The sequence below is a fragment of the Ursus arctos genome, unplaced genomic scaffold, assembly GCF_023065955.2.
Source record: "Ursus arctos isolate Adak ecotype North America unplaced genomic scaffold, UrsArc2.0 scaffold_32, whole genome shotgun sequence".
NCBI classification, from domain to species: domain Eukaryota; kingdom Metazoa; phylum Chordata; class Mammalia; order Carnivora; family Ursidae; genus Ursus; species Ursus arctos.
In genome coordinates this window covers 23,297,246-23,324,370 of record NW_026623008.1, presented here as the reverse complement: position 1 = coordinate 23,324,370, position 27,125 = coordinate 23,297,246, and the positions used below count along the sequence as shown (strand labels likewise).

Genomic DNA, 27,125 nt, shown 5'->3' with positions numbered 1-27,125 from the left:
ACCCAATTGTTCCAATACCATTTACTGAAAATTCTGTCCTTCCCCGCTTATATGCAGTGCCAGATCTGTCACAAATCAAGTCTCAATGTATGTGGGATTGGTTTTTGGTCTCCCTGTACTCATCTTTTTCAAAAATCTTTCTCTTTGCTAATATTATAGAACATTAATTATAGTAGCTTGTTGTTAATAATTCTTGATGTCTGGCAAGACAAGTCTCCCATCTTTGTTGTTTTCAGGAGGATCTTTACTCTTACATTCCTTTGCTCTTTCATGTAAATATTACAATCAGCTTGTCAATTTCCACACACACACAAACCTGTTGGGTTTTTCACTGGAAAGATATTGAATTTATAAATCATTTTGAGGAGCACTAACGTCTTTACAACATCTTTACAGTATTGTAAAGATGTGCAGTATTGTATAACATGCTCAATCCATGAACATGGTATATTCCTCCCTTTATTTTGATCATCTTTATTGTTTTTCAATGAAGTTTTATATATTTTCCATAAAAAGTCTTGTATATCTTCTTCAGATTTATTCCTAAATACTGTATTTCTATATAACTTGTTATGGAAAACTTCAAATATCTGTGAAAATAGACTGAATTTTAAGAAGGGGTTGGAAAATTATGGCCCATGAGTTGGCCACCTCACCTGATTTTGTAAATAAACTGGAACACAGGCACAACTATTTGTTTACATATTATCTATGGCTAATTTCATGCCCCAAAGGCAGAGTCGAGGGGTTGCAATCGAGACCATATAACCAGCACCCCTAAAATATTTTCTCTCTAGTTCTTTACAGAAGAAAGTTGCTGGCCCTTGGCATGAAATTTCTTGTACTCATCACCCAACTCTACCAACCATCTGTTATTTTGTCTGAAAGTTGACCATAGTTCCAATAATATCACCCGATATTCATTCAATATCCAAATTTCCAAATAGTCTCATAAAGATTATTATTTTTATACTTTGTCTCTTTTAAAGTCAAGATCTAAAGAAAACACACACATTGCAATTGGTTGACATGTCTTTAAGTCTCTTTTAGCCTTCAGGCTCTCTCTCCGTATCTTGTTTTTCCTGTAATCTATTTTTAAAAAGGTTTTATTTATTTATTTATTTATTTATTTATTTATTTGAGAGAGAGCATGAGTGGGGAGGGAGGGGCAGAGGGAGAGGGAGAAGCAGACTCCTCGCTGAGCAGGAAGCCTAACTGGGGCTCGATCCTAGAACCTGGAGGTCATGACCAGAGCCAAGGGCAGCTGCTTAACTGACTGAGCCACCCAGGCACCCCTCCTGCAATCTATTTTTGAAGAAACTAGGTTGTTTGTCCTGTAGCTTACTGCCTCCCCGTCATTTAGTGACACCTGTTCCTCTGTTTTCTGTGTTTCCTGTGAACTGGTGGTTGAATTTGAAACTTTGATTAAGTTTGGATTCACAGTTTTTGGCCTGTTTTATAGGTGGTGGTGTGGTCTTTCAATCTAAAACCACAGCATGTCTAATTGTACTACTTTATATCTTTTGATGCTATCATAAAATGGTAACTTTAAAAATTGCTGTTTCTAACTGTTGCTGGTGTATAAAAATGCAATTAATTCTGCAGAGATCTTGCTGGATTTTTATTAATTCATATAATTTACCTATGAAAATTTTGTTTTCTCTGTAGACAATCATGTCATCTGCAAATAATGACAGTTTTCTTCTTTCCTTTCCAATTTTTGCATATTCTCTGCCCTCTTTCCTTACTGTGCTAGGTAAGACCTTTAGTATAATGTCTAATAGAAGTGATGATAACGGAGACCATGTGTTATTCTGGACTTTACAGGGAACGTGGTCATCATTTCACCAGAGTATGTGTGCTATGTTTTGTTTTGTTTTAAGATTTTTATTTATTTATTTGACAGAGAGAGTAGACCTGTGCATGAGTGGGGGAAGGGGCAAAGGGAGAGGGAGAAGCAGACTCCCCACTGAATAAGAAGCCCAATGTGGGGCTCGATCCCAGGACCCCAAGATCATGACCTGAGCCGAAGTTAGACGCTTAACCAACTGAGCCACCCAGGCTCCCCTATTTGCTGTATTTTTATATACGTGCCTTTTATCAGGTTAAGGAAGCTCCCTTCTATTGCTGGTTTGTGAATTATTCTGAATGGACAGTACATTTGACCAAATATGACTTCTGTGTTTTTTGAGATAATATGATTTTTCTTCTCTAATTCACTATTGTAAGTAAATTTAATGAGTTGGGTTTTTTCAGGTTAACTCACTCTTGCATTTCTGGAATAAACCCAACTTTTTTTTTTTAAGATTTTATTTATTTGACAGAGATAGAGACAGCCAGCGAGAGAGGGAACACAAGCAGGGGGAGTGGGAGAGGAAGAAGCAGGCTCACAGTGGAGGAGCCTGATGTGGGGCTCGATCCCACAACGCCGGGATCACGCCCCAAGCCGAAGGCAGACGCCCAACCGCTGTGCCACCCAGACGCCCCTTTGGAATAAACCCAACTTGATCATGTTATCTCTTTTTTATATTTTCTGAATTCATTTCCATTTGGTTTGGAATTTTTATAATCCTATTGATGACTTAATTGGCCTGAAATGATTTATTTTCCTCTGCCTTATAGGTTTTGGTGTCTAGGTTTTGCCTCATAGAATGAATTGCAGAGTGTTTTCTCCTTTTCTGCTCGCTGTGAGACTTCGTATAAAATTGGAATTATTTGTTCTTTGAACATTTTGGTAGAGTCACTGGTAACGAAGAGGCTGGACTGGTGTTTTCTTTAGGGAAGATGTCCCCTTCCCTACTGATTTAATTCATTCTATAGTTATAGGTTTATTCAGTTTTTTTCTTTGAGTCAATTTTAGTGAGTTATATTTTTCTAGAAATGTATCCATTTAATCTGAGTTTTCAAATTTATTGGCAAGTTGGCGTAAAGTATCTCATGATAGCATCTTTTTAATATTGGTGCATTCATGATTACTCATTCCAGATATGGTCTAGTTGTGTCATCCTTCTTTTCCTTAATCTTGCCGGAGAATTGTCTGTGTTTTGAGTCTGTTCAAAGAACTGTTTTTTGGTTTTGTTGATCCTTTCCATCCTATGCTTGTTTTCAGTGTCATCTTTCTTTCAATTTATTTTCTTATTTTAAAAAATCTTAAGAATTATGTTGAGCTAATTAATTTTCTGTCTTTTTTTTCCCCTTTCTAATAAAGTCGTTTGAAGCTATAAAGGAACCGGTAATTATCACCTTAGCTGCATGCAGAGACTCTAATGCATAGTCTTTCTTATTATCGTTCAATTACTAATATTTCATAATATGTATTACAGTCTGTCTTTGACTTATGTGTTATTCAGAAGTTTTTTTCTTAATTCCCATTCCTCTGGGCCTCTTTCTTTTTTCTCTCTTTCTGTTATTGCTTTCTTTTTTTTTTTTAAGATTTTATTTATTTATTCGACAGAGATAGAGACAGCCAGCGAGAGAGGGAACACAAGCAGGGGGAGTGGGAGAGGAAGAAGCAGGCTCATAGCGGAGGAACCTGATGTGGGGCTCGATCCCATAATGCTGGGATCACACCCTGAGCCGAAGGCAGACGCTTAACCACTGTGCCACCCAGGCGCCCCTCTGTTATTGCTTTCTAACTTAATCAGAGTGGTGTGAGAATGCAGTTTTGATCTGAGTTATGGCAGCCACCAGCGCCTTGTGTCTATTGAGTATTTGAAATCTGGCTGGTCAAAACTGAGTAAGTGGAAAGTACATATTGAATTCAAAGACTTAGTACCAAAAAAATGTAAAAATCTAATAAATTTTTATTTTGATTACATATTGAAATTGTAATATTTTGCATATGTTGAATTAAGTACAATATAAAATCAATGTTTTTGAAGGGGGAGGGGCAGAAGAAGAGGGAGAGAGAGAATCTTAAGCAGGCTCCACACCCAGGGGGGAGCCGGACGAAGGGCTTGACCTCACGACCCTGAGATCATGACCCCAGCTGAAATCAAGAGTTGGACTGAGCCACCCAGGTGTCCTGAAAATTAATTTAACTTGTTTCTTTTTACTTTTTTTGTGTGTGCCTACCAGAAAACTTGAAAGTACTCACTTGGCTCATGTTTATACTTCTATTGGGCAGTGCTGGTGTCAAAAGTACTAATCTTTTGAAATTTGTTGAGATTTGCTTTATGGTCTGGGCTGTGCTTAATTTGTATCTGTCACATGTATTCTTAAAAAAATATATGTATTTTCTACTTGTTAGGAAAAGTGTTCTATGTATGTACACAGATGACGTTTTTAAACTGTTTTTATCAGGGGCACCTGTGTGGCTTGGTCAGCTAAACATCTGCCTTCGGCTCAGGTCATGATCCCAGGGTCCTGGGATTGAGCCCCGTGTTGGGCTCCCCACTCAGTGGGGAGTCTGCTTCTCCCTCTCCCTTTGCCTCTCCCCCTGCTTGTGCTGTCTCTCTCTCTCTCTGTCAAATAAATAAATAAAATCTTTAAAAATTAAGAAAAATGAATAGTTTTTATCAAATCTTTTTTTAATCTTTACTATCTTGTCAGCCAGATTGATCAATAGTTAGGGAGATACGTTAACATTTCTTGCTATAATGGTGGATTTGTCTTTTTTCTTGCCGTTTTGTCACTTTTTGCTTTATATTTCTTGAGATTATGTTATTAGATGCTTATATATTTAGAGTTGTGATAGCTTCCTGGTGAAACTCCTTGTCTTTATGTAGTGAGCTCTTTGCCCCTAGTTATTTTTTTCCTTGAGGTCTGTTTTGTCAGATATTAATATAGCTACAAAGCTTTATTGTGCTTGGAATTTGCCTGTTCACATATGATTCTATTTTTTTCTCACGCTTTTTCACATTTTTGTATTTTAGAAGTGGGTCTTATAAATATCCTTCAATTAGATCTTCTTTTTTTAAAGGTCTTATTTTTTTGTATTTATCTCAAGGATTAGTTCATTTTCATTTGTTGTAGCTACTCATTTATTTGAATCTATTCCTACTGTCTCATTTTGTGCTTTGCATATATATATCTTGCCTTTTCCATACTCCCCCCCTTTATTGCCTCCCTTTAGATTGATTCTTTTTTCTTTTTTTAAAGATATTTATTTATTTATTTATTTGAGAGAGAGAGAGAGAGAGAGAGAGAGATTGAGAGAATGAATGGGAGGAAGGGAAGAGGGAGAAGCAGACTCCCTGCTGAGCAGGGAGTCTGATGCAGAACTCCATCCCAGGACCCTGGGATCATAACCTGAGCTTAAGGCAGATGCTTAACTGACTGAGCCACCCAGGTGCCCTGATTATTTTTTCTTATTCCTTTTTATCCCTCTCGTAATTTGGAATTTTCTATGCCCTGTTTATGTTCTTTTGGTGACGATTTTGGAAATTTTATTTTATTTTTTTTTTAAGATTTTATATACTTATTTGACAGAGAGAGACAGCCAGCGAGAGAGGGAACACAAGCAGGGGGAGTGGGAGAGGAAGAAGCAGGCTCCCAGCCCCCCATTTTGGAAATTTTAAAATGAATACCTAACTCGTCAAAGTTCAGAGGCTGTTACCACTGTTATCTGCCCCTGAAATGATATAAGGATCCTGGAATGCTCTAATTAAATGCAGTTAATTACATTTAATTGCTTTAAATGCACCTTCACAATATATGTGCTATTATCCAGTAGATTGGTCCTTTTTTCTTTAATCCCCGGTTACACACTGGTACGGTTTCATATGCTCCATGTTCATTTAGATTTAACAACATATTTGTTATTGTCTTCGCTCAAAATTCCTCTTTGCATCTCAGCTTTTCTCTCAGGTATTATTTCCTTTCTTCTGCCTCAAGCTCATCCTTTAACATTTTGTTTCTTGTGGGCGCCTGGGTGGCTCCGTCAGTTAAGTGTCTGTCTTGGGCTCAGGTCGCGATCCCAGGGTCGCCTGGATTGAGCCCCGCGTCAGGCTCCGTGCTCCGCGGGGAGTCTGCTTGTCCTTCTCCCTCTGCCCCTTCCCCCCTCCGTGCTCTCTCTCACTCGAATAAATGAATTAAAAAAACATTTCACTACTTGAGAAAACAAAATTATCAAGGATAACAATTTTCTTAGTTTTCTCTAGGATACCATTGTTGGATCCTCATTCTCAAAAAATATTTTGTATGGGTCCCCAGTTGATAGTTATTTGCTTGCAGCACTTTGAAAATATCATTCTAGTCTGTGTTGCCTTCCGTTGTGACTATTGAGAAGTTCGCGGTTGGTCTAATTGCCATTCCTTTGTAGCTGAAAAGGTCTTGGTGGGAGGCATTTATAGCACAGGGTTTAAGGTGTGGCCTCTAGATCAGACTGCCTGGCTTTAAACCCCAGCTCTTTGGTCTGGCAGCTGGGAGACGCTGGGCAAGCTAGTAACTTCTGTGTGCCTCTGTGTGCCTCAGTTTCCTCTTCTGTAAAACGGGGACAATACTAGTAGCGGTATCTAGCTTCTAGGGTTTTGGTGAGGATTCAGTGAGCTAATGGGAAACGTTCACAGGAGTGGTGGCACATTTTCAGTGCTATTAAAGTGTTAGCTGTCATTTGTTCTCTTTATGCTCTTAGGATCTCCTCCTCACTGGTGTTGGGCGGTTTCACTGTGTCGTGCCAAGGTGTGGATTTACTTATCCGGTTTCAGATTCACTGAGCTTTTTGAATCTGTGTTGTCTTTTATCAATTCAGGAAAAGTCTTTTTTTTTTTTTTTAAAGATTTATTTATTTATTTATTTGACAGAGATAGAGACAGCCAGCAAGAGAGGGAACACAAGCAGGGGGAGCGGGAGAGGAAGAAGCAGGCTCCTAGCGGAGGAGCCTGATGTGGGGCTCGATCCCAGAACGCCGGGATCACGCCCTGAGCCGAAGGCAGACGCTTAACGACTGTGCCACCCAGGCGCCCCAATTCAGGAAAAGTCTTAGCCACATATCTTCAAATACTGCCTCTGTCCGGCTCTGTCTCCTCTCTTTTTCTGGAACTTCAGTCAGATTAGTTAGTCCTTTTCACCCAGTCCTTCTGTCTGGTTCACGGTGTTTCACAGCCTGTGTTGTGAATACTCCGGATCATTTAAAATGTCTTCTAGTTCTCCAGCTCCCTCAGCTGTGTCTACGAGGCTATCAAACCTAGATATGGAGTCTGACATTTTCATGATTATCATATTTTTATTTCCAGAAGTTGTGTTTGGTTCCCAACCGGATCTGCTTGGTGATTGTTTAATATTGCTTTGCCCTTCACTCATATGTTCGACTCCTTCCTTTGGTTTGTTGCACATAGTACACATATTTTGTGTTCTGGTCTGATAAATCCAGCATCTGAAGGCTTGCTGGTCAGATTTGGCTGCCCGTTGTTTTGTCTGTACATAACACTGACGTACACGCCCCCGACACAGGCCTGTCAGAAAGTTCGAAGCCACGGAGGGCCATTCTTACTATCTTTCCTGCTTTCCTTCCCAGCTGTCCCGTTTTCTCTCCCCACCCCTTTTCCTCAATTTACTTTTTTGAAAGGCTGATTCATCCCCATGGTTTAAAAAAAAAAGTGAAAAGCAAAAAAAGTGAAAAGCCTCTTTTCCAGCTCCCTGTCCCTTTCCTCCTGGCAGCCTCTGTTTTTAGGTTTGTGGCTACTTCCAGAGATATTTTATGCAGATTCAGGCAAACATAAATTTAAAAATTCTTTCTCTTTTAACGCAAATGGTAGCGCCCTACACACATTGTTCTCAACTTGTTTTTTAATTTAAAAAATATGTTTCTGATTATAAAAGAAATACATGCTCATTTTGAGTAACATAAATACCCAAGTGTCTACAAGCAGAAACGGAAAGTCCCTCTGGAATTTCATTCCCCGGAGATAACCTTCATTATGCGTCTATAAATATGTATTTACATAAATGGGCTTATGCAACAGATACTGCTCTGTAACCTATTTTTTTTCCCTCCAAATAATATGCCTTGACATCTTGCTGTGAATCTTACCACATCTGTCACTGGTGTTCAGATAGCCTGCAGTTTAGTGCCTGGGCTGGAGTCAGATAGCAGTAGGCTCTAATCCTGGCTCTGCGGCTTCATAGCTGTGGGACTTTTCAGATCCTCTCTGACCCTCAGTTTTCCTCATCTGTAAAATGGGGGTAGAAATAGTACGTAGCTCATGGTGCTGATCTGAGACCGAAATAAGGTCACGTGTGGTGTGTTTCCTGCAGGGCAGCTGTTTTGTAAGCCTCCGATGAGTGATCGTTTTTTATCATGACTCACTCTAGTGGTCTGTTAGAATCCACAGTATATGTCACGGTTTATTAACCATTCCCCCTCTGATGGACATTGGAGGGTACGCATTTGTTTTTTGTGGATTTTTTTGCCAACCCTGTGAACACTGAACACCTTTCACTTTTGTGTGAGTGTCAAGAATTCTTGGGAACTCTCTACAATGGGGTCACTGGTCCTCTGAATCCTAATTTCTGCATCCTTTCTCTCCCAGGACGAAATGAAAATGCCCCATGGGGTGAAGCACGTATGTTACGTAGGTTTTCATTTTTTCTTACTGCTCTTCTTCCTCCCTCTCCTCAGGTCTGGCGGGATGGGAGGGGTTCTCCCCAGCAGAGGCAGTCCCAGCCCCCCTGGCCTGCTCTCCTCCTGAGCCCCGTAGTGTTCCCCACTCCCTGTGATGCTGGACCTCAGACTTCCAGTTTTCCCTGAACTTTGGAACCTGACCATTCGTGAGAATTCATCCAAAGATTAGATTTCAGACTCATCTCCTTTCACAGTAGTTTCCCGTGGTTTGCAATAGATTAAAAGTATCAAAACATACTTGAAATGGGATAAAAGCCTAAAGTAAGAGAAAAGGAGAAAGAGAAAGGGAAATCTCGGTATGACAACCTCTCACCTTCTGCCCATCCTGGAAAGGTACAACTGTTGGACTCCAAGTTAATGCCGAGCTTCCCGGCAGCCAGAGCAAAAAGGGGAGCAGGATCGATTCTATAGCTCATAGACCAAGAGACCACTCTGCACCTTGAAATGCTTTTAAAGGGCTGGGGGTGAGAGGGAAAGATGAGAGGATGCGAATGAAGACCGGCTCCTCTCCTGGCACAGAGGCCATGCAGTCCGCAAACATTTCTCGAATGCTACTTTGTGTCAGGCCTGTTCTAGGCATTGGGACTATAGTGGGACCAAGACACCCATGCTCTGTCCTCATGTTGCTTACGGCGCAGTAGGGGAGAGAGACATTAAATGAGTGCAGATGAAGCGAGCGCTCCGAGGGGCCTTCGTGGCTCGGCTCTGAAGTGCTTTCCTTCCCCTGCAGCTTGGTTCCGGGGCAGTGCTCCACCTCCTGGGGGCCGTCCGCGGCGGCCGGGCAGGGGAGCCGCAGCCTCCGAACTTGGAGGTTCTAGAGGACATGATGGAGGTCAGCTTAGCATCGCCAGTCCAGAGGCCCAGAAGGAAGGAAAGGCCCACGGCCCAAGGCCCCGCGGGGTGCCAGGTACAGAACACGTTCTTTACATAGGCGGTGTTACATCATCCCTGCAGGGAGACGCTTTCACACCTGCTGCACAGAGACGTCACTGCCACCACACAGCTGTGACTTGCTCATGGTCCCACAGAACGTAATAGCCAGAGACGGGGTTAGACCCCCCACTTGTCTGCCTAGTGGGGTCTGTGTGCTCTTTGTCCAGCTCTCCTGAATTCGGGAGCTTGACTGAAGCGAGGGAGGGGCTGAGCCTCCCGTGCCTTTGGAGAGGGAGCAGTCGCCGACCTTTGTTCCTGGCTGACCAGCATGTCCTGCCATCCTAAGGTCCTCAGGAGGGACAGCATGGGCCCCTGGTGGCCTCTGACTTCTTCTGCCGTCTGAGGAGTCCTTCCTGTCCCCTTAGCGACCCCCCCCCCATATCCTCTTTCTCTTGCAGGAGGGGGCTCCTGTTCGTGAGTCCTGTGCTGCGTGTCCCGGGGTGAGTGCCTCTCCCGCAGCGCCGTGGGCTGGAGCATGGGTCAGGGAGAAGGTGGGGAGGTGGTGGGGGGAGTGGTGCTCCCTGGGACCAGGAGGCTCCTCCCAGGGTCGTGGCCTCAGTTCCTCTCCCCTTCCCCACAGGGCGGCCCATTGGAGGCTGAAGAGGAGGAGCCTGGTGAACAAGATGGGGGAGGGGTCAGGGAGGGGAGGGCCCCCCCGCAGCTGCTTGTCTTCCAGGGACTGCTGGGGACTAGTGGGGGCCTCATGCCCAACTTCTGACCCCAGCCCCTCTGGGACTCTTCTCTCTCACCTCTGATACATCACTCCCACCAGCCTCAGTCCTTCCCCAGAGGGATGGGGGCTGCTGGCTGCCTGGGACTGGATCCTAGATGTCTCGGATCCCTGAGGTTGGGATACCCCCCCCTTGCCTGCCTAAACCCCCCAGCATTAAGTCACCCCCGCCCCTTGCTCGTCAGCATCCCGTGGGAGTTTGTGACTTTCTCTCTCTCTCTCCCTACAGCTCAGCTTCAGCACCAGCAGAAGCTATCCCTGGATATCGGGGTACGGGGTACTGTGGTCCATGCCATGCAGGAGGTACTGTGGAGTCGGTAAGACCTCGCTCCCTACTTCCTTGACATCTGTGACATCCTGAGAGCTGTCCTCACCTCCCAGGCCCATGTTGCCATGTCCTCAGGGCTTCTGAATGTATGACTAACCCCATTTTGTAGCCGTGAGGTCATCTGCCTGCACAGCGAGCTGGTGGAGAGCTGACATTTGCACCTGGGTCTCTCTGGCTTCAAGGTCATGCTCTCCCATTAAGCCACTGCTGCTGCTCATGTCCTCGTGGTTGTCACCCACAGCAAATGCTTTCAGACACAGTGAGACTCTGCTGGGAGCATCTGTGAGCTCTGAGCCCAGAGCGCTCATTTACATTGGTGAGACCGAGGCTCAGAGAGGGTAGGACTTGGCAAAGGCCACACAGCAAGTCAATGGCAGAGTCGGTGTTACATTCAGGGCCAGGGCTCTGTCCCCTGCCCGCCTGATGCCTTCCCTGTCCCCCCAGGCTTCCTCCATCCCAGTCCCACTGGCCAAGGATAAAGCATGGGCTCAGCAGTCAGATTTGCCACTAATCACATGGCCTTGGGCAAGCCCCTTGTGTTCTCTGAGCCTCGCTCACCCCATCTGTAAAAGGAGAGTGAGACTGCTGCTTCCTCACAGAGCTGGGGTGAGAATGAGTGTACACATTGGGAGATGCCCAGCACAGAAACCAGTCGGTCCAGCCCCTGCTCTGTGCTTGCGCTGTCTGGCCAAGGGCCTAGATGGCCTCACGGGCTCAGCGCAGTGGTGCCACCATTGCCCCCGCAGCCTCCAGGAGCATCCAGACCTGGTGCTGAGTGAGCAGGCAGTGGAGGGGATCGCTGCTGGCATTGAGACAGCCCTCTTCGACCTGACACAAGCCACCAGCTGTCGCTACAAGACCAAATACCGCAGCCTGCTGTTCAACCTGCGTGACCCCCGGAATCCAGTGAGCGGGGCACTGGTTGGCCCAGATCCCCCCCTCGGAGGCTCAAAGCCCCAGCAGGATGTTGGGGTGGGGGCTTCTGGAGCAGTGTGGTGCAGCCCCTATGCCTGCCCCTGCAGGACCTGTTTCTCAAAGTGATTCAGGGAGACGTCACCCCCCACGACCTAGTGCGGATGAGCTCCACCCAGCTGGCCCCCCAAGAGCTGGCCCGCTGGCGGGACCAGGAGGAAAAAAGGGTGAGCTGTTGGGTCAAGTCAGGATAGGTGACGTGGGAGGGACACGTGGAGAGGAGGGCCCGAGGGTGCAGCAGGAGAGACAGAGCAGAGTCGGGGGGGTCAGTGAGATACAGGGAGCACAAGACAGAGATAGAAAGGAGGAAATGGAAAGAAAGAGCAGGAAGACAGGGAGGGAGAGAGAGAGAGAGAGAGAGAGAGAGACTCTCCACAAAAAATGGAAAAGAGGCAAAAAAGAAAGAGACTTGGGATGGAGAGCTTGGTAGAAAGGTGACCCCCGAGAGGTATCATCTTCCACTTGCTTTTCTGCAGAGCTGCGCTGGGGGTGGGGGTACCAGGCATGATGGTCTGGGCTCTGGAGTCCAGGATTGTCATCCACTAATAGGGCTAGGTCCCCTCAGGTGCCCCCGTTCTCATGTCAGCCTCAGAAGCCCCAGAAGTGTCTTCCTGGTGCCCCAGGCTGGGGAGGGACCCCAGAGCCCTTGAGCTTCACCATCACGTCCCCATGTACCCCCTGTCCATGGGTCTCTCCCTTCTTGGGGACGGCTCAGGGACAGGGAAGGTGCGGGCCCTGAGCCAGCTTTTGGGAATGCCCGGTGGCCCCCAAGGGAGAGGGGACCGATCTCGGAGTAGGCCAGTGGGATGGGGTGGGGTCCTGCAGCCCCGGTTCTGGAAGATACTGGAAGATTCGATTCACCTAGAATCCACAAGGTGACTCTGTCCACTGTAGGCTGAGCTTCTGCCCAGGTACCTGTGGGGGACCAGGAGCAAGACCAGCCACATAACTTGTGGGGGGCAGTGCCAAACAAAAATGTGTGGCTTTTTGCTCAACAACTATTAAGAATTTCAAGATGGCGACAGCATGAAGCATGGGGCCCTGCGAAGGGCAGTGCGCCGTGTAACAGCAGGGGCCCACACCCCCGAGTCCAGCCCTGCCAGTGAGGATGGAACCTCCTCCAGGCTCCCAGGAAACATTTCAGATAGGATGACGTTGACCAACAATAAGAATGACAGGTAGCATTTACTGTGAGCCAGACTCCAGCCAAGCATTCTACATTTGCTGTTTAATTTAATGCCCTTAATTTAATTCCTAGAAAACAGACACATGGAGGCTCAGAGCAGCGAAGTGCTTATCCAAGGCCACACTACCTTGGGGGTCTCTAGTCACGACCCAGCTGACTGCCGAGCCTGCCCTCTTTCGACTACACTGTATTCTTCCCAGGACAGAGGCTGGGGTACAGTCAGAGGCAGAACTGACTTGTGGGAGAAGGTGAAGTTCAAGAAGGCTTGCTGGAGGGGCGCCTGGGTGGCTCAGTCGTTAAGCGTCTGCCTTCGGCTCAGGGCGTGATCCCCGAGTTCTGGGATCAAGCCCCACATCAGGCTCCTCTGCTGGGAGCCTGCTTCTTCCTCTCCCACTCCCCCTGCTTGTGTTCCCTCTCTCCCTGGCTGTCTCTCTCTCTGTCAAATAAATAAATAAAATCTTAAAAAAAAGAAGGCTTGCTGGAGGAGGCAGGGCTTGCATTTGGAGGGCGAATGAGTGGCCTGTGGAGCAGTCGGCTTGAGGGGGGAGGGCGTGTTAGGTGCAGGAATGGTGGAAGCAGAAGTGTGAAGGAAGAGGAAGGGTTGGCACAGAAGGGGAACCACAGGAGAGGGGCCTCCGGGGAGGAAAGCGAACACTTGGGCTCGTGGTGGCCTGGGACCCCCTGACCCGGCTGAGTTTGGGCTGCTTGGCCCCGCCAGGGCCTGGAGATCATTGAGCAGCAACAGAAGGAACCGTGTAGCCTCCCGGCCTTCAAACTGACCCACAAGGGTGAGGTCGAGATCCTGCGGGACGTGGACCAGACGCTGACCCTGGAGGATCTGGTGGTAAGTGACAGACTGACCTGGCACTGGGGGCAGGGCGGGGGGGCTCGTGTCCAGGGTCCCATTCCTCACCTTGGCAGCTGGGTGGCCTTGAGCAAGTCGCTGAACACTGTGGGTCCCAAGGTCTTCACTGTGGACAAGGGGATGGTTGCTGCCGCAGGGGTCCAGGCGAACGTGGGGCGGGACGGAGCCGCGGGCGCTGGCCTGTCCTCACCTTCTCGGTGCAGGTCCCCTCCTTCTGGCCTAATGCCAAGGCACCGGATGGGAGTGGGAATAAATCTTATCACCGAGATTTTCCCCAGCCCCAGACATTCCCACCGGATCTCTGGCTGGGAAGCAGGAGGGCCACACTGTTTGAGTCAGCGACTGATTTTGGATGTGAGGAACAGAGACCTACTCTCTTTGGTGGCAGGACTTAGGGGCGCTAGGGGCACAGAACCGCCCGCAGCCCAGGGCAGTTGCTACACTCCCCTCTCATCGCTGGGGACCTCCGTCCTCACGTCCACCCTGCTCCTTCCTCCCCGCCGCCCCTCCACCTTGCTCGTGGCCTGCCGTGGTGGCTCAGCCTCCCGCAGACCATCAGAACTCCCCCTTGGCTTACTTCAGCCTCTCCCGGGAGGCTCCTCTGGCTTGGCTGCGGTGTTCCGTGGGTCAGATGTTCACCCCCCTCTGATCAGCTCTGTCCGGGACGGACAGCGCGGGTGAACCCCTTGAGCCGCGTGCGCTGGATTAATGTCAGTGAACATGAGACAAAAATCCCTGCGGCTCCGAACCCATGTCCAGGCCACACCCCAGAACCACTGCCTGTGTGGAAAGGAGTCCCCAACCAAAACCGATCTGTATTCCCTGAATAAATCGCGCGTAAGTATAGAGGGAGGAACTAGAAGACCCAGGGAGAAGTCCCCACTGGGAAGAGAGCGGCACAGTAGCAGAGGGCAGAATAACCATAACAACATCTTTACTCCTAATCGAGCGCCTGCTGTGTGACCTTGGACACACAGTGCCTCGTTCAGATCTCGCAGGGACCGAGGAGGTAGGTGATCCCGGTGTCCTGGAAGAGGAACCGGAAGCCCTGTGCCCAGGGTCACTTAGTTGGTCCCGGGGGAGCTGTGATTTGAAGCATGTGCCTTGGTGCTACTGTGGACGTGGTTTATGAGGCCAGAGTTGAGTTTCCGAATCTTTTAAAATCTTCCTGAAGCCATGTTTGTTTTGTGGTTAGAGCTATTTCTATTGTGAGGGGAAAGCTGACTTGGCAGTGAGCATCAAGGCTTAAAAAGGCTCATTCTCCCTGATTCTGTCATCTGCGCCTGCGAACTTGTCCTAAGGACAGAGTTAAAAGTTTAGGAGAAGACTTCCTGCATAAGGATGTCCTCAGTACTGTTTGTAATGGTGGAAACCTGGGAATGACCCCACCACCCAGCAGGAGAAGTGAGGCTTACACGACGGTCACCCCTCCCCTCAGTACAGGCGCTGTGTCACACGGCAGATGCTTCTGCTGTAATTCATGGACGCAGTGAGAATACAGGTGGCTGGGAGGCCTGGGTGACTCAGTCGATAGGCGTCAGTCTGTGGCTCAGGTCATGATCCCAGCATCCTGGGATCAAGCCCCACATCAGACTCCCTGCTCCGTGAGCCTGCTTCTCCCTCTCTCTCTGCCTGCTCCCCCTGCTTGTGCTCTCTCTCTGTCAAATAAATAAAATCTTAAAAAAAAAAGAGAGAGAGAGAAAACAGGTGGAATACCTGATCCCAGCTATTTTAGTCATAGGACCCCCACACCCTGTGTGTAGGAAAACTGCTTCAAGGATCCCCAGAGGGCCAACAAGTGTCTCTGAGTGCTGGGGCCAGGGGTGATTTTTTGGTAAATTTCACTTTTTTTTGTATTTTCCATATTTTCTCTAACACGTTTGCAGCACCTCTGTAATAAAAGAATGTATTGTTTGGAAAAATAAAACCATATCCCCGAGGCTCCCTACCGATGGAGAGCTGCTGACTTCCCTGGCACCTTGCCAGCCCACCCCTGTCCTCTTGTGCCTCCTAGGGTCCCATGGTGTCCATAGACTGCAGCCCACTGGCCCTGTCTGCCACGTTGAAGGCCACTACCGAGCAGGACGAGGACACCACAGGGCAGCACGAGCACCACTTCCTGGACCCCAGCTGCCGCATCTGCATGGGTTGGGGGGAGACACAGGCTGGGTGCAGGGGTGGTGGGCAGGCTGGGGCTGAGCGGGGGGCTCAGCAGCAACAGATTCATGGCCTGGGGAGAAGGTGGCAGGGTGGGCATACCTGTGTCCCGGGTCACCTGGAAAAGAACCCGGTTCAGAGCCTGGCTCTAAAGCCCTAGGCTGGCTTCCTCTAACTGCCTGCCCGCCAGCCTTTGCTTCTGCTCTTCGTAGACTGGAAGGCCCCGTGTGAGCTGCCAGGCTCCTTTAAAGCTACTAGGAGGATAGAGGATGGTGTCTTCCAGAGAGTTCCAAGCCCAACCCTCACCTCCTCTCCAGAGATGCCCCAAACTGGGGAGAAGCCTCCCCCACAGCTCCAGGACAGGTGTGGGGCTGGGGCTGGGTGAGGGTCCATGGGGGCAGCCACGTGGGGGACAGCAGATGTGGTATGGGCTCTTCTTTCTTTGTGGCCTTGGGCAAATCCTGCCTCTTCTGTGGGTCTCAGTTTCCTCATGTGTGCAATGGAACCAATCGTCACTGTCTCCTGGTTCCCCCCTCATAAGGCCACGCTCAGGCTAGTGTTCCAGCACGCACGTTGGGAACACAGGACTTTCTCTGAAAAGTAGGGAGATGCTGAGGGATGTCCTGATAACCCGTTCTGTCTGGCTCTGTCTCTCTGTCCCTCTCTCTAGGCTCCACATGCCTGCTGGGCCCACAAAGGCCCTGCCCAGCCAGCCGCCCTGGGAGGGAGCTCTGGACATGTTCTCCATCAAGCGGTTCAGGGCCAAGGCCCAGCTGGTGTCTGGAAACAGCTGTCGGCTCCTCATGGTACTCTGGCCCTGCTCGCCAGGGTTGTCTCCCTCACACGCTGGCTGTTGGCTACTCGCACCGCTTGCTTGCTTGCTTGCTTTCTTTCTTTCTTTCTTTCATTCATTCATTCATTCATTCATTCATTCATTCTTTTACTCCCTCATACTCAAACAAGGCATTGGCACCCTCTCTGTGGCTGGCCCTGTGCTGGGCACGGGCAAATGAGACAGCCCCACTCCTATGGAGACGTACGGGGGTCAAGGACTTCCTGTAACCCAAGGCCTAATGCAAGAGGGCCCCGGGAGAGGAGTCTGGTGCCTCCTTGGCCCAGGGGGAGGGTGTTAGGAGTGATTGTTGAGTGATGGACTGATCAGCTGAACTGTTGGATGGGGATGGAAGGTTCAAGGAGGGAGGAAGAGGCTTCTGAATTGCTGCAGGAGACTAGCCCAGAGAGGCTGTGGGCCTCCAGGGGGCAGTCAGGACTCCCTGGGCAGCCACGGACCTTCGTGGGGGTTCTGGTATACCGCCTGTCCATCCTCGTCACTGAAGGCCGTGGCTTCGCGGTGGCCGGTGTTGAGTGTGCCCTAAGTGGGTGGGAAGCTAGAGGGCTGACTGGCCATCCTACCTGCCCCCAGGCCCTGCCTGAGGTGATCCGTTCAGCCGGCTGCATCCCCTCCAGTACTGTCTGGGAACTTCTGGCCAGCACCTGCCCGGCCGAGGCCAAGGTAACTGCCATCCTTGGGCAACCCCTCTCCTCCTAGCAGGGGACCCCAGCCCTGTGCTCCCTCCCTCTCCCCTTCTGGAGCAGAGGCCTGATTTAGGGTGTCTGGGTCTAGTTCCCACCGTGACCGTAGACACTCTGTGACCCTGAGCAAATCCCTCTCTTTCCTCCACTGGGAAGTGGGGACACAAGTCCTCACAGGGTCGTCAGAGGCTTAGCTGAGGGCAGGGGTGTTCCCAGGAGGAAAGGATGGCTGCTCCAAAAGCCACCCTCCTTCCTGCACCTGCAGGACATCTGCGTGGTCAGACTGTGCCCACACGGGGCTCGGGACACCCAGAACTGCCGCCTGCTCTATTCCTACCTCAACAATAAGCAACGCCATGGCCTGGCGGCCGTGGAGCACGTGCGCGTGGTGCTGCTGCCCCTGCCTGCCTTCCAGCCCCTGCCCCCCAGGCTGCGCCCTCTTGGAGGCCCTGGTGAGTGCCCCAATGCCCCACCAGACCCCGCCTCCCCTCCCCTGTGACCAGCGGGGGCGCTGTGGACAGTCACCCCGGTGTCCACGGAGGCAGGCACAGCTCAGCAGGGTATTCCTGCGACGGGCACATGGGGTGACAATAATAGCTCTGTGTTGCTTACTGGGTGCCAGGCAGTGTCCTAAAAGCTTCACTTCTATTCACTCACTGAGTCCCCAGAATAACCCCATTTCACAGATGAGGAAACTGAGGTAGGGAGCAAGCCGGTGACTTGTCTGGAGTCACACGGCCAGTCAGGAGCAGAGCCGGGCCTCACAGCACGGCTGCAGAGACTGGGCTCCTGACCACCACACAGACTGCCTCTTCAACCAGGCATCCCGATTAGAATCTCATGGGACGGCCACATTGGAGGCAGACACAGCGGGACAGGGGCAGGACCCACAGACAATCGAAAGCATCACCTAAGACAGGAAGGAGGGATGTTTTCACCACGGCGGTCCTAGGCCGAGGTTGGCCTTGGTGCACAGAATGTGGCTGGCACCTGGGGTGGGGGTAGGGGGTCAAGGGTTGGACTGCACCCACTTCCAAGCAGAACACTTGGCCTTTCCGGGCTGCCTGTCCTGGGGACAGTGTGGTAGACTCTGCAGCCATACAGTCTTGAGGTCAGACCGTCCATTGCCCTACCCTCCGTCAGGTGAGTCTGTTCCCGTGCCCAAGACAGGCTCACCCTCCTCCTTCCTGTTCCCAGCATCTCATGGGCCCCCATCTCACCGCTGGAAAGCTCTCCCTGGGGCCTCGTCTGTAGCCCTCTGCAGACACAACGCAGCTTCTAGGGACTGTGCGTTCTCTCCTACCCAGCCTTTGGTCTCTCCACTCCCTCTTTCCCCAGGTCTGGAAGCTGCTCACTCAAGCCTGGTTCTAGCTGTGCTGCTTCCCAAGGCAGGGCTTCCAGACACAACGGAGTCTGGCCCTTTGTGGGGGAAGGTTCGAAAGATGGTCTCCTTCAACAGAAAAGTGGAGAGGCGGTGCTATCAGCCAGAAGACAGGAGTCCCAGCTTGGCCCCGAAGTGCTCCCCTCCCCCAGGGGGCACTCTGCAGCAGAGCCAGGGCGATAGCAGCCTGGCTGCAAGGGGAATCTGTGCTTGGCAGAGGCCCCCCAGAGGCAGGGGGAGACTGTGGGGAGAGCCGGAGACCTGGCAGAGTCCTGGGCGAGGGCAGTGGCCCCCCAAACCAGGCTGGTGCCAGTCTGGCCATCCCTATTCAGCAGCACCATCCGGCCCCAGCCAGCACCTCCACAGGGCCTCCTGCCCCCACCAGGCCCTGCTCCAGCATCTGGAATCCCTGGTGTCCATGAGCCACCAGCTCCAAGCCTCGTTGAGATTCCCAGGCCAGGGGCTCTTTCCCCCAACCCCTGCCCAGCCCCCTGCAGCCCCTGGAATTTTTGACCTACTTTGCCAGCCCCCTGCAGCTTCAGAGCCCCCTGGCCAGGTTCCTGACTCTTTGGGTCCTACTGATGGAGCTGGCTCTGAGTGCACCTTCCCCAGAGAGACCTGACCCTCATTACCCACCAGAAGAGAGGCATTGATTCCCTCCCCAGGACTGAATCCTGAGCTGTTCCAAAGAGAGGGGCGGGGGGGGGGGTCAGCTGTTTGAGTTTCTTTTTCTGCGGTCTGCTTGGTGTTGATCTTTGGTTCAATAAAGAGTTTGGCAAAGGTGAGATTGCATCTGCTGGCTGATCAGGAGAGACCCTGGGCCGGGCCAGGTGTGGGTCAGGATAGGTGTTTCTGTGAGTTTCTATGCGCAGATGTAGCAGAGCTGAAGTGTGGGGGATGGAGGGGCAGCCTTGCCAGTTGCTTGTCTTGAGATCCTGAACCATCACTGCATCCCAGGACACAGCTGTTGCCATGGTGGGTTCTGGAAGCATTCTGCAAGTATTCTGAACTAGGAGGAAGAAGCAATGGGAGAGAGGGCAGGACTAGAGTGGGGGAGACAGAAATGAGGCTTTTGCAGGGGCACAGATACCCAGAGATTGTTAGGGAGAAAAAGGAGAGCAAGTTGCAATGGTTTTTAAATTTTTCAGTTACCAAAAAAAATTTTTTTCGGTTACCAAGATTTTTTTCGTTTGGCTAGTCGGGTACCACCATATTCCCTAAGTGTCTGCGTCTGTGTGCATCTGTGAGTGTCTGTGTGTGCTTGTGCCTGTGAGCACGTGTGTGCATCTGTGTGTATGGATGTCTGACTGCATGTCCATGTGTGGGTCTCCGTTGAGTAAGTTGGGAGATCCATACAGGACGACTCTTCTCTGCACCTCTTACGAACTCCCAGAGACTGGTACAGGAGAAAGCCAAGGGTCTTGGTCTGGGAGGGAGTGGGCATTCAGGGTAGGGTTGGAAGCTGGTGTTAGGGCTGGATGGTGCTGCTTTGCTTGGGACCTGGCGTGAGCTCCTAAAAGCAGCTACAATCGTAAAGCATTTCAGTGTGGGGTGGGCCTCAGGAGAACTGAGTCTGTGGACCCACCTGGAAACTAGCTGCCCCCTGGCTGGCTAACCCAGTGGGAAGAGACAGGGCCTGTCTTAGAGGAAAGAACTTGTGGCAGCACCCCTCCCTCGTCCTCACCCCCGTCCCCGGTCCTAAAGGGGTGTACTCCGTCCATCCCTCTGGAAGTCTGCACATGTACCAGCCTCACTCTGGACCGTGCTGTACTGGGAAGGATGGGGCGTTTGTTGTTTGGGGGAGCCCCTCCTCTCTGCCCCACGAACTCCGCTGCTGCCCTACCCGCGGCCGACAGCAGAGGGGGCCCTCGGCCTAGGGATGGAGGTCGGGGCGAGCAGGACCGGAGGACGCGCTGGGGGCGGGGAGAGGTGTGGAATTTTAGCCGGAGGAACAGGAAGAGGGGCCGGGAGGTGTGTTGCGGGGATAGGAGGGGGACACAGAGAGGGGTCTGGACAAGTGAAGCGGGGGAGGGGGCGGGGCTCCTTCGGTAACTTTACCGACTCCGAGGGGCTGGTGAGCGTCACAGCCTCCGTTCGGTATGTAAATAACACAAATTACTATGCAACCTGCAGCTTGATCTGAGTCGGCAACTTGGGTCGTTTCCCTAACGCAGTTGGGGCAGGTCAAGGGGAAGACGGCTGCGCACCCCTTCTCCCCAGGCCCAGGACTTCCTCCCTGGGAGACAGGAGAGCGTTTGCTGGCTTCCCAGGGCACTCAGGGAAGAACAGGCTCTGTGCTCTCGGCCGGGACTTCCTTTCGGAGCTTCAGTTCCCCCCCACCTAGCAAATGGGGGAGATGACTCGCCTTCTAGCACCTCGCCCCGCGAAGAGGGCTAGAGGTGGACCGCGAAATCCTGCAGCGTGCTTTGAGGCTGGGGCCTGGACAGTACGACCTCCACCCACGTTTTGGCCCTAGTCCACAAGCCTCTTTCCTCGCCTTTCTTGCGGCAGAGGAGGCCAGGAGCAAGGATTGGGGGAGCTGTTGCTAGGGGGCGTGACCGGCGGTTGCTGGGCTCGAGGGACGTTGCTAAGCAACGCTGGGCGGGGCTCAAGTTGCTAGGCCTGAGTAGGAGTCCCCAGGGACCGGAAAGGCCACCTAGCTCCCTTCGGCTTCAGTGGAAGGCGCACCACGAAGCTGCTCTCCCGCGACTTTCCCCGGGACCGCAGCTTCCCCCGGGCTGGATGCAGTTTCCAAGGGTCCTTCCGGTTCACACCCTCCGAGACTCCGTGATCCTCTGGGCTCTGGAGCGAGGAACCCTGGGTCTTTGTGCACGTGTCTCTGCGCTTGCTTGAGCGGTAGAGGGGGAGGGGGTCGCATTTGGGTTTCCATAGCAACTGCTCCAGTGTCATCCCGTTTCTCCCAAAGGTTTGAGCGGTAGCGTGGATAAATTTGCATATATCTGCATGTCATTAACATAGAGGCGGGGCCGGAACTTGTTTGGGCAACTATCCCTGGTCAGTTCCCTTTGCTTCTCTCTCATCCCGCCTGAGGGGCACGTGGGCCGCGCATGCGTGAGTGTTGTGCTTGTTAATGTTCCCAGAATTGGGGTGGGTGGGTGAACTCTAATAGTGACCTCCCATTCTGGACCCCGGTCACCTTATTGAGTCATTAGCCTGAATTCGTCCCAGTACCCTTGACCAAAGACCTTGACCAGCACCGCCACGCAATGCCGGGCCTGACTGGAATCCCAATTCTGACCTTTCCTGTCTGTGTGGCCTTGGGCAAGCTTAGTTCCCCTCTTTATGGCTCAGTTTCCTTCTTTGTAAATAGGGATACTAATCCCTAATTCATCAGGTGATGTGAGGGTTCGATGAGATGTCACTTTTATATACACTTATGCTGCATCTGGCACACAGCAGGCCCTTAGTCACCGCTTCTGCCCTCCCTTCGTAGAATCCAGCTCCTCTCAGGACCCAACCAAAACAAATTAACTTCCTTTGCAGCTCAAGAGTTGACAGCTAAACACCAGGAAGGACTTCCAGATGTCAGGATTCAAGGCACAGGATGAGGACTATTGGTTTGCCTGTTTGTCCTTGGCGGCTGGAGGCCAGGTTGGTGAAGCATGGACCCCCACCCCCCACCCACCACCGCCACCACACACTCATGCACGTTCTTACACCCCATTCCTTCTGAGGGACCGACAGTTTCCAGAAACCCTGCATTTCTGTCTCAAAGGCACTAGAGCCAAGACCTCTGCAGCAGGGGCAGCTGAGCTTAAGAGTCTTAAAAACCAGAGCTAGGGAGGTGGTGACCAAGAAAGTCCCCCCAGGACTGCGATATCGGGTGGAGCAGGGTCTGGCCAGAGACTGAGGGCAGAAACTTTGCTTAGAGAGCCAAACATCTGGTAAACCAGATAGGATGGGGGAGGGGAGCAGGGGAAGGGGCCCTAGGGCCACTCCCTTGCCTCTTCTGGGCCTCAGTATCCCCTCTGTGGACCATTGGGACTCCTCTGCTGAGACAGGGGGCAAAAAAAGGCAGAGGTCAACTCAGTGTGAAGAACTGTGTCACCGCTGAAGCTGTGTAGCGTGCCATGGAGGTAGTGAGTTCCCTGTTATTGGGGCTATGGAAGCAGAGGCTGAGCAGGACTGGGAGCACCGTTGGGAGGGAGCAGCAGATTTCCTCCTGGAATTTCTTGCTCTTGTTTGGACTCCAGTTTTTCTGTATAGCCTCTTCAAAGGCTGGAAAGTCTTTCCTGGGGCTGACTTCAGCCCTTCCAGCTCTGGCCTTCTTACCTTCCTTTTTCCCAGAGTCTCTGTAACCTTAGCCTTGACTGCTAGGGTCAGAGGGGAGGCAGAGGGGGTGTTAAAGGAGGAGAATCTGTTCCACTCTGTGTTGGTCCCTTCATTTGCAATTAGGTTCAGATAATTAAGATAAATGAGGTTGGTTCCTCTCCTGGGTAGACGAAGTTTGTTGGTGATGGAAAGGGAGTGTAGGAGCTGGATTCTGATGGGTTGGTTGGCTTCCTGAAGGAGGTAGGAGTACATGGGGGCTATACCCTACAGTTGTCACTCTGACCGCTGGATGCAAGACCGGTGTCTGCCTGCGGATGGCAGTGGGCCAACTCCTTCCCTTGTAGCCACCTGTGCTCCACAGGTAAGGGTTCCAGGGACAGGCTGAGAGCCTGGCAGTGCCCGGCTGGCCTGCTCGTGTCCCACTCTGGGGGCCAATTAAGTCTCCATCCCTAGCCGCGCCGATTAACAGTTAATAAGGCAGCAAACACCTGCAGCTACGGAGGCGAATTAAGAGCAACAGTCGGCATAATACACAACCCGATAAGTGAGCAATTAACAACCAGAGAAAGATTAATAGAAGCAATTACGTCCTACTCGGAGCTCTGTAAATACGACTGTCAGTGGCTGAGGGATTCAGTCCAGTCTCTCCCAGCCCCACCCCAGGCCAAGCCTCTGTAGGGAGGGGAGCCAGCCCAGCCAGCCTGTGGACTCCAGACCCCAGAGCCATATATACATGAGAAATACACACATAACGTGCAATCACACACATGGACATATACAGACATACATTCGTGGAGAGACGGTCCACAAGACGCAGTCACACAATATACAAATCCCCCACTGTCATCCACACTCACAAAAATGTGTACATAGAGATACACATATGTCCTGCCAGAAACACATATCGATCCGGAAAAATATTCACATTGTCCCATAGAGACGCTTCCCTGTTTAACACAGAGCTAGAACCACACGGACTACGAGACATACAGTGGCACGTGTACAAATTTGGACACGTACACAGACACAGCTGTCTCCTCAGGGCACTTGCCCGCCTTTGATGCCCATCTTGCAAAGGGTCATCCTCAGAGAGTTGCACACATGTAACTCGAAGCACGCGTGTCCTCGCAACTCCTGGGCACGTGCTTGTGTGGAAACAGGCATGCGCCTTCCCCCTGTGTGCCCGTATGTATGCATGGGAGCGCGTCCACGTGCTTGTGTTCACCGGAGCCGTGACTACCGTGTGGGTTTCTGGCTCACATGTGCTCCCCGTGCCAGCGCTCATGGCTAGATAATTGTGTGACTACTTCAGAGTGGCTTTACGTGTGTCTTGTCTGTGTTGTGGCAGGTGAGGGGAGTCCCTGCAGGAGCTCCCCAGGGAGCCTCTAGGGCTCCTGGGGCCATGTGGTTTCCTTCACAGGGACTTGCAGCCCCTCTAGGGGGACTTGGCACCCCGGGGCCTCACCCAGGCAGAGAGAGAGAAATGAGAAGAATCTCTAAAGAAGTGGACCCGGAGGTTCCTTTCTCCTGACTGAAAGCTGAGAATGGGCCCTTTTCCCTCTCCCACCTGTGCCTGGGAGCTATGGACTACAAATGGTCTACTCACAGTCACACCCAGACCCAGCCGCCCGCGCGCCGTCTTGCCACACACGAAATCACACACACGCACGGGCACACGTGCAGCAACGCTCACACACCTGCACTCCCACATGCCCCTGCGCCTGTCACCGTCTGAGATGAGCCCAGCGCCCAGCCCGAGGGCCCAGAGGGGCGTCCTGCGACAGGTCCCCCCAGCACCAGCCTGGCCAGATGGTGGAGGCTGCCAGGCCCCAGGAGAGCTCTCTATCACCGCTAACCCACCAGCTGACAGTTGGGCGCAGAGGCCTGGCTCTGCCCGAGTGGGGGCGGGGGGGAAATAAGGAGGTAACGAAGCTCACTGACACCCTCCACACCCCACACCCTGATGAGGCCTGCCCCATGGCCTTCCTTTCGTTGTTAAGCAGAGAGGAGCTTCTGAGCCGGGACGCGCAGAGTCAGAGATGCGGAGATGCGCGGATTCATACAGAGCCAGCCCCACACGCTCGGGGCTTTCACAGGACACAAAAGGACCCAGACGCAGGCAGACACCCCCTCCCCCTCTAGCCCCTGCAGGTACAGCTACCCCCTCCCCAGCCATGAGCCACTCACCAAAGCCAGGGCTGATTTTGCAGAAAGCCTGGCCAGGCCCCTAACCCCCCTTTGCCTCCTACCATTGAATGACAGCAAACAGGAAACAGGTCTGTGGGCCCCCAAAGCCGAAGGCCTGTCCTCTGTCAGTGAAGCCGGCCTTCTTTTTGACTTTGAGTCATTCGATTTTTGTTTTTCAGTCATTCATTTGTTCAATCACTCATTCAACCAGTAAGGACGTTAAACAAACCATTCTATCCGGTCCAGTGACCTGGCTGTCCCGGCATCTGGCAGCCTGGCAGCCTGGCCTGGGCATGTGGAGCTGGGGAGGGAAACACGGCGGGGAGGCTGGGCTCGGACAGATGATGGGGAGGAGCAGAAGCGACGTCCCCATCCCCTACTTCTTCCTCGGTCTCTCAAAGTGAAAGAAAAGGTGCTTCTTCTGCAGCTGGAGGGAAAAAAGCCAAATCCCAGGATAATATAGACAATAATAGCGAACGCTTACAAGCCCTTACTCTGTGCCAGGCGCCGCTCTAAGTGCTTTACGTGAATTAAGTCAGTTCTTCCCCCTAACAACTGCGTACGGCAGGTACTGTTACTAACCCCACCTGGGGCATAGGAAGGTTAAGTAACTTGCCCAAGATCAAACAGCTTATCAGAGCCACCCCAAATGTTTAAAAAGCCTAGGGCAAGAATTCAACAGGAGACCCCTAGACGTCCACCCACCCCTCTCCTCTTCATCCGGGGGCTCCAAGCAGCAGTGTGAGGGGCTTCAGATGCAAAATGGCACATGTCCCAACCCTAGAGTCCCTGCTGGCTCCACACTCCTGGAAAACAGCCCCCCTTCGGCCACCCCCCGCCCCCCCCCCCGAGCTTGAGGAGAAGGGATGTGGGAAAGAGGCCACCCAGGCCTTGGCTGCCGGCTTAGGGCTGCTGGGGCAGGGAATTCTGGGGTCCTGGGTGGGGGTGTGGTCTAGAAGGCGCCTGGAGCTCCAGGTGGGCACAACCCTGTGGGCCTTGAAATTTTTCATTCCATGGAGAAGAGGGCCGTCTGAAGAAGGGGGCCCGGGGCACGGGCGTCCGTTGCCCAGGTCTGGGAGTATTGGAGCTGGTAAGTGGCAGATCCAGGAGACCGTCCCAGGAACTCTGGCTAGATCAGCCCTTAACTAGATGGTGGGGGCTGAGGATGCCAGGGGGTGATTGGGGGGTGGGGTGCAGAACAAGCCGAGTTTTACTTCCCCACCCCCACTCCCAGTTCTGCTCTTATCGAATTCAGGCCATTTCCACCAAGGGGCCTGCTCTGTGCTCAGCTGCATGTGGGAGCCCAGGGCTCTTGATCTTGTTGCCCCTCCAACTGGACTCCCACTGACACCCCACCCTCCTGCACTGGCATTAGGGAAGAAATGGAAGCTCCTGGGATGCAATGGGGACCGGCAACATCAGCGCATCCAGCTCCCTGCCTCTGTTTCCCTGGCCCCCAAATTACCACTCTATCTCCCCAGGCTTTTTCACACAATTACTCAGGCTAGGAATTTCGATCTCTGGTGCCAGCCAGACCCTTGTTATGCAAATATAGGCAAATGAGATGCAAACAGAGCAGTCCCAGATTAACAGAGAAATCCCCAGCAGCTGGAGGAGTCACCATAAAGTCAGCTCACTGGAGCACGCTTCCCCCACCCCCTCCTTTTCCAGTCTCTGTCCACCTGGATGTGTCTGGCCCCTCCCTGCCCTTGCCACCACTCTTTGGCCCCACTCAGGAGCTATCTGCTCCGACATAGGGAGGTTCCGGACAAGGGGGACAGCAAGGCCCAGGCTCTCTACCACCCTTCCAGTTTGAGATCTCTGCCCTCTCCCCCGCATTTCTAAGAGATCTGGGCAGGGGTGGAGATTAGGAGTAAGGGGGGTGAGTAGGGCTGGGGGAGAGGGAGAACTCTGTTTTCCCCCTGTGGAAGGGAGAATTCTCACACACACACACACACATGCACACACGCACGCAGAGCTGATGTGAGAGTCACCCC

The 27,125-nt window shown here is 51.7% G+C and overlaps 1 protein-coding gene across 1 annotated transcript in view; it reads left to right on the top strand.

Annotated features, from left to right (window-relative positions):
• The window catches only part of SPOCD1 (SPOC domain containing 1), a 36,864-nt gene extending 17,594 nt beyond the window's left edge, over positions 1 to 19,270 (top strand). Inside the window, exons 4-16 of the mRNA XM_044390631.2 lie at positions 8,472 to 8,513; positions 9,294 to 9,481; positions 9,783 to 9,814; positions 10,456 to 10,543; positions 11,301 to 11,460; positions 11,577 to 11,693; positions 13,431 to 13,556; positions 15,592 to 15,724; positions 15,947 to 16,115; positions 16,405 to 16,540; positions 17,158 to 17,247; positions 17,533 to 17,719; positions 18,606 to 19,270. Of these exons, the coding sequence (XP_044246566.1) occupies positions 8,472 to 8,513; positions 9,294 to 9,481; positions 9,783 to 9,814; positions 10,456 to 10,543; positions 11,301 to 11,460; positions 11,577 to 11,693; positions 13,431 to 13,556; positions 15,592 to 15,724; positions 15,947 to 16,115; positions 16,405 to 16,540; positions 17,158 to 17,247; positions 17,533 to 17,719; positions 18,606 to 19,270 (2,133 nt within the window). The remainder of the gene's footprint in view (positions 1 to 8,471; positions 8,514 to 9,293; positions 9,482 to 9,782; positions 9,815 to 10,455; positions 10,544 to 11,300; positions 11,461 to 11,576; positions 11,694 to 13,430; positions 13,557 to 15,591; positions 15,725 to 15,946; positions 16,116 to 16,404; positions 16,541 to 17,157; positions 17,248 to 17,532; positions 17,720 to 18,605) is intronic.
• Positions 19,271 to 27,125: the final 7,855 nt, after the last annotated feature.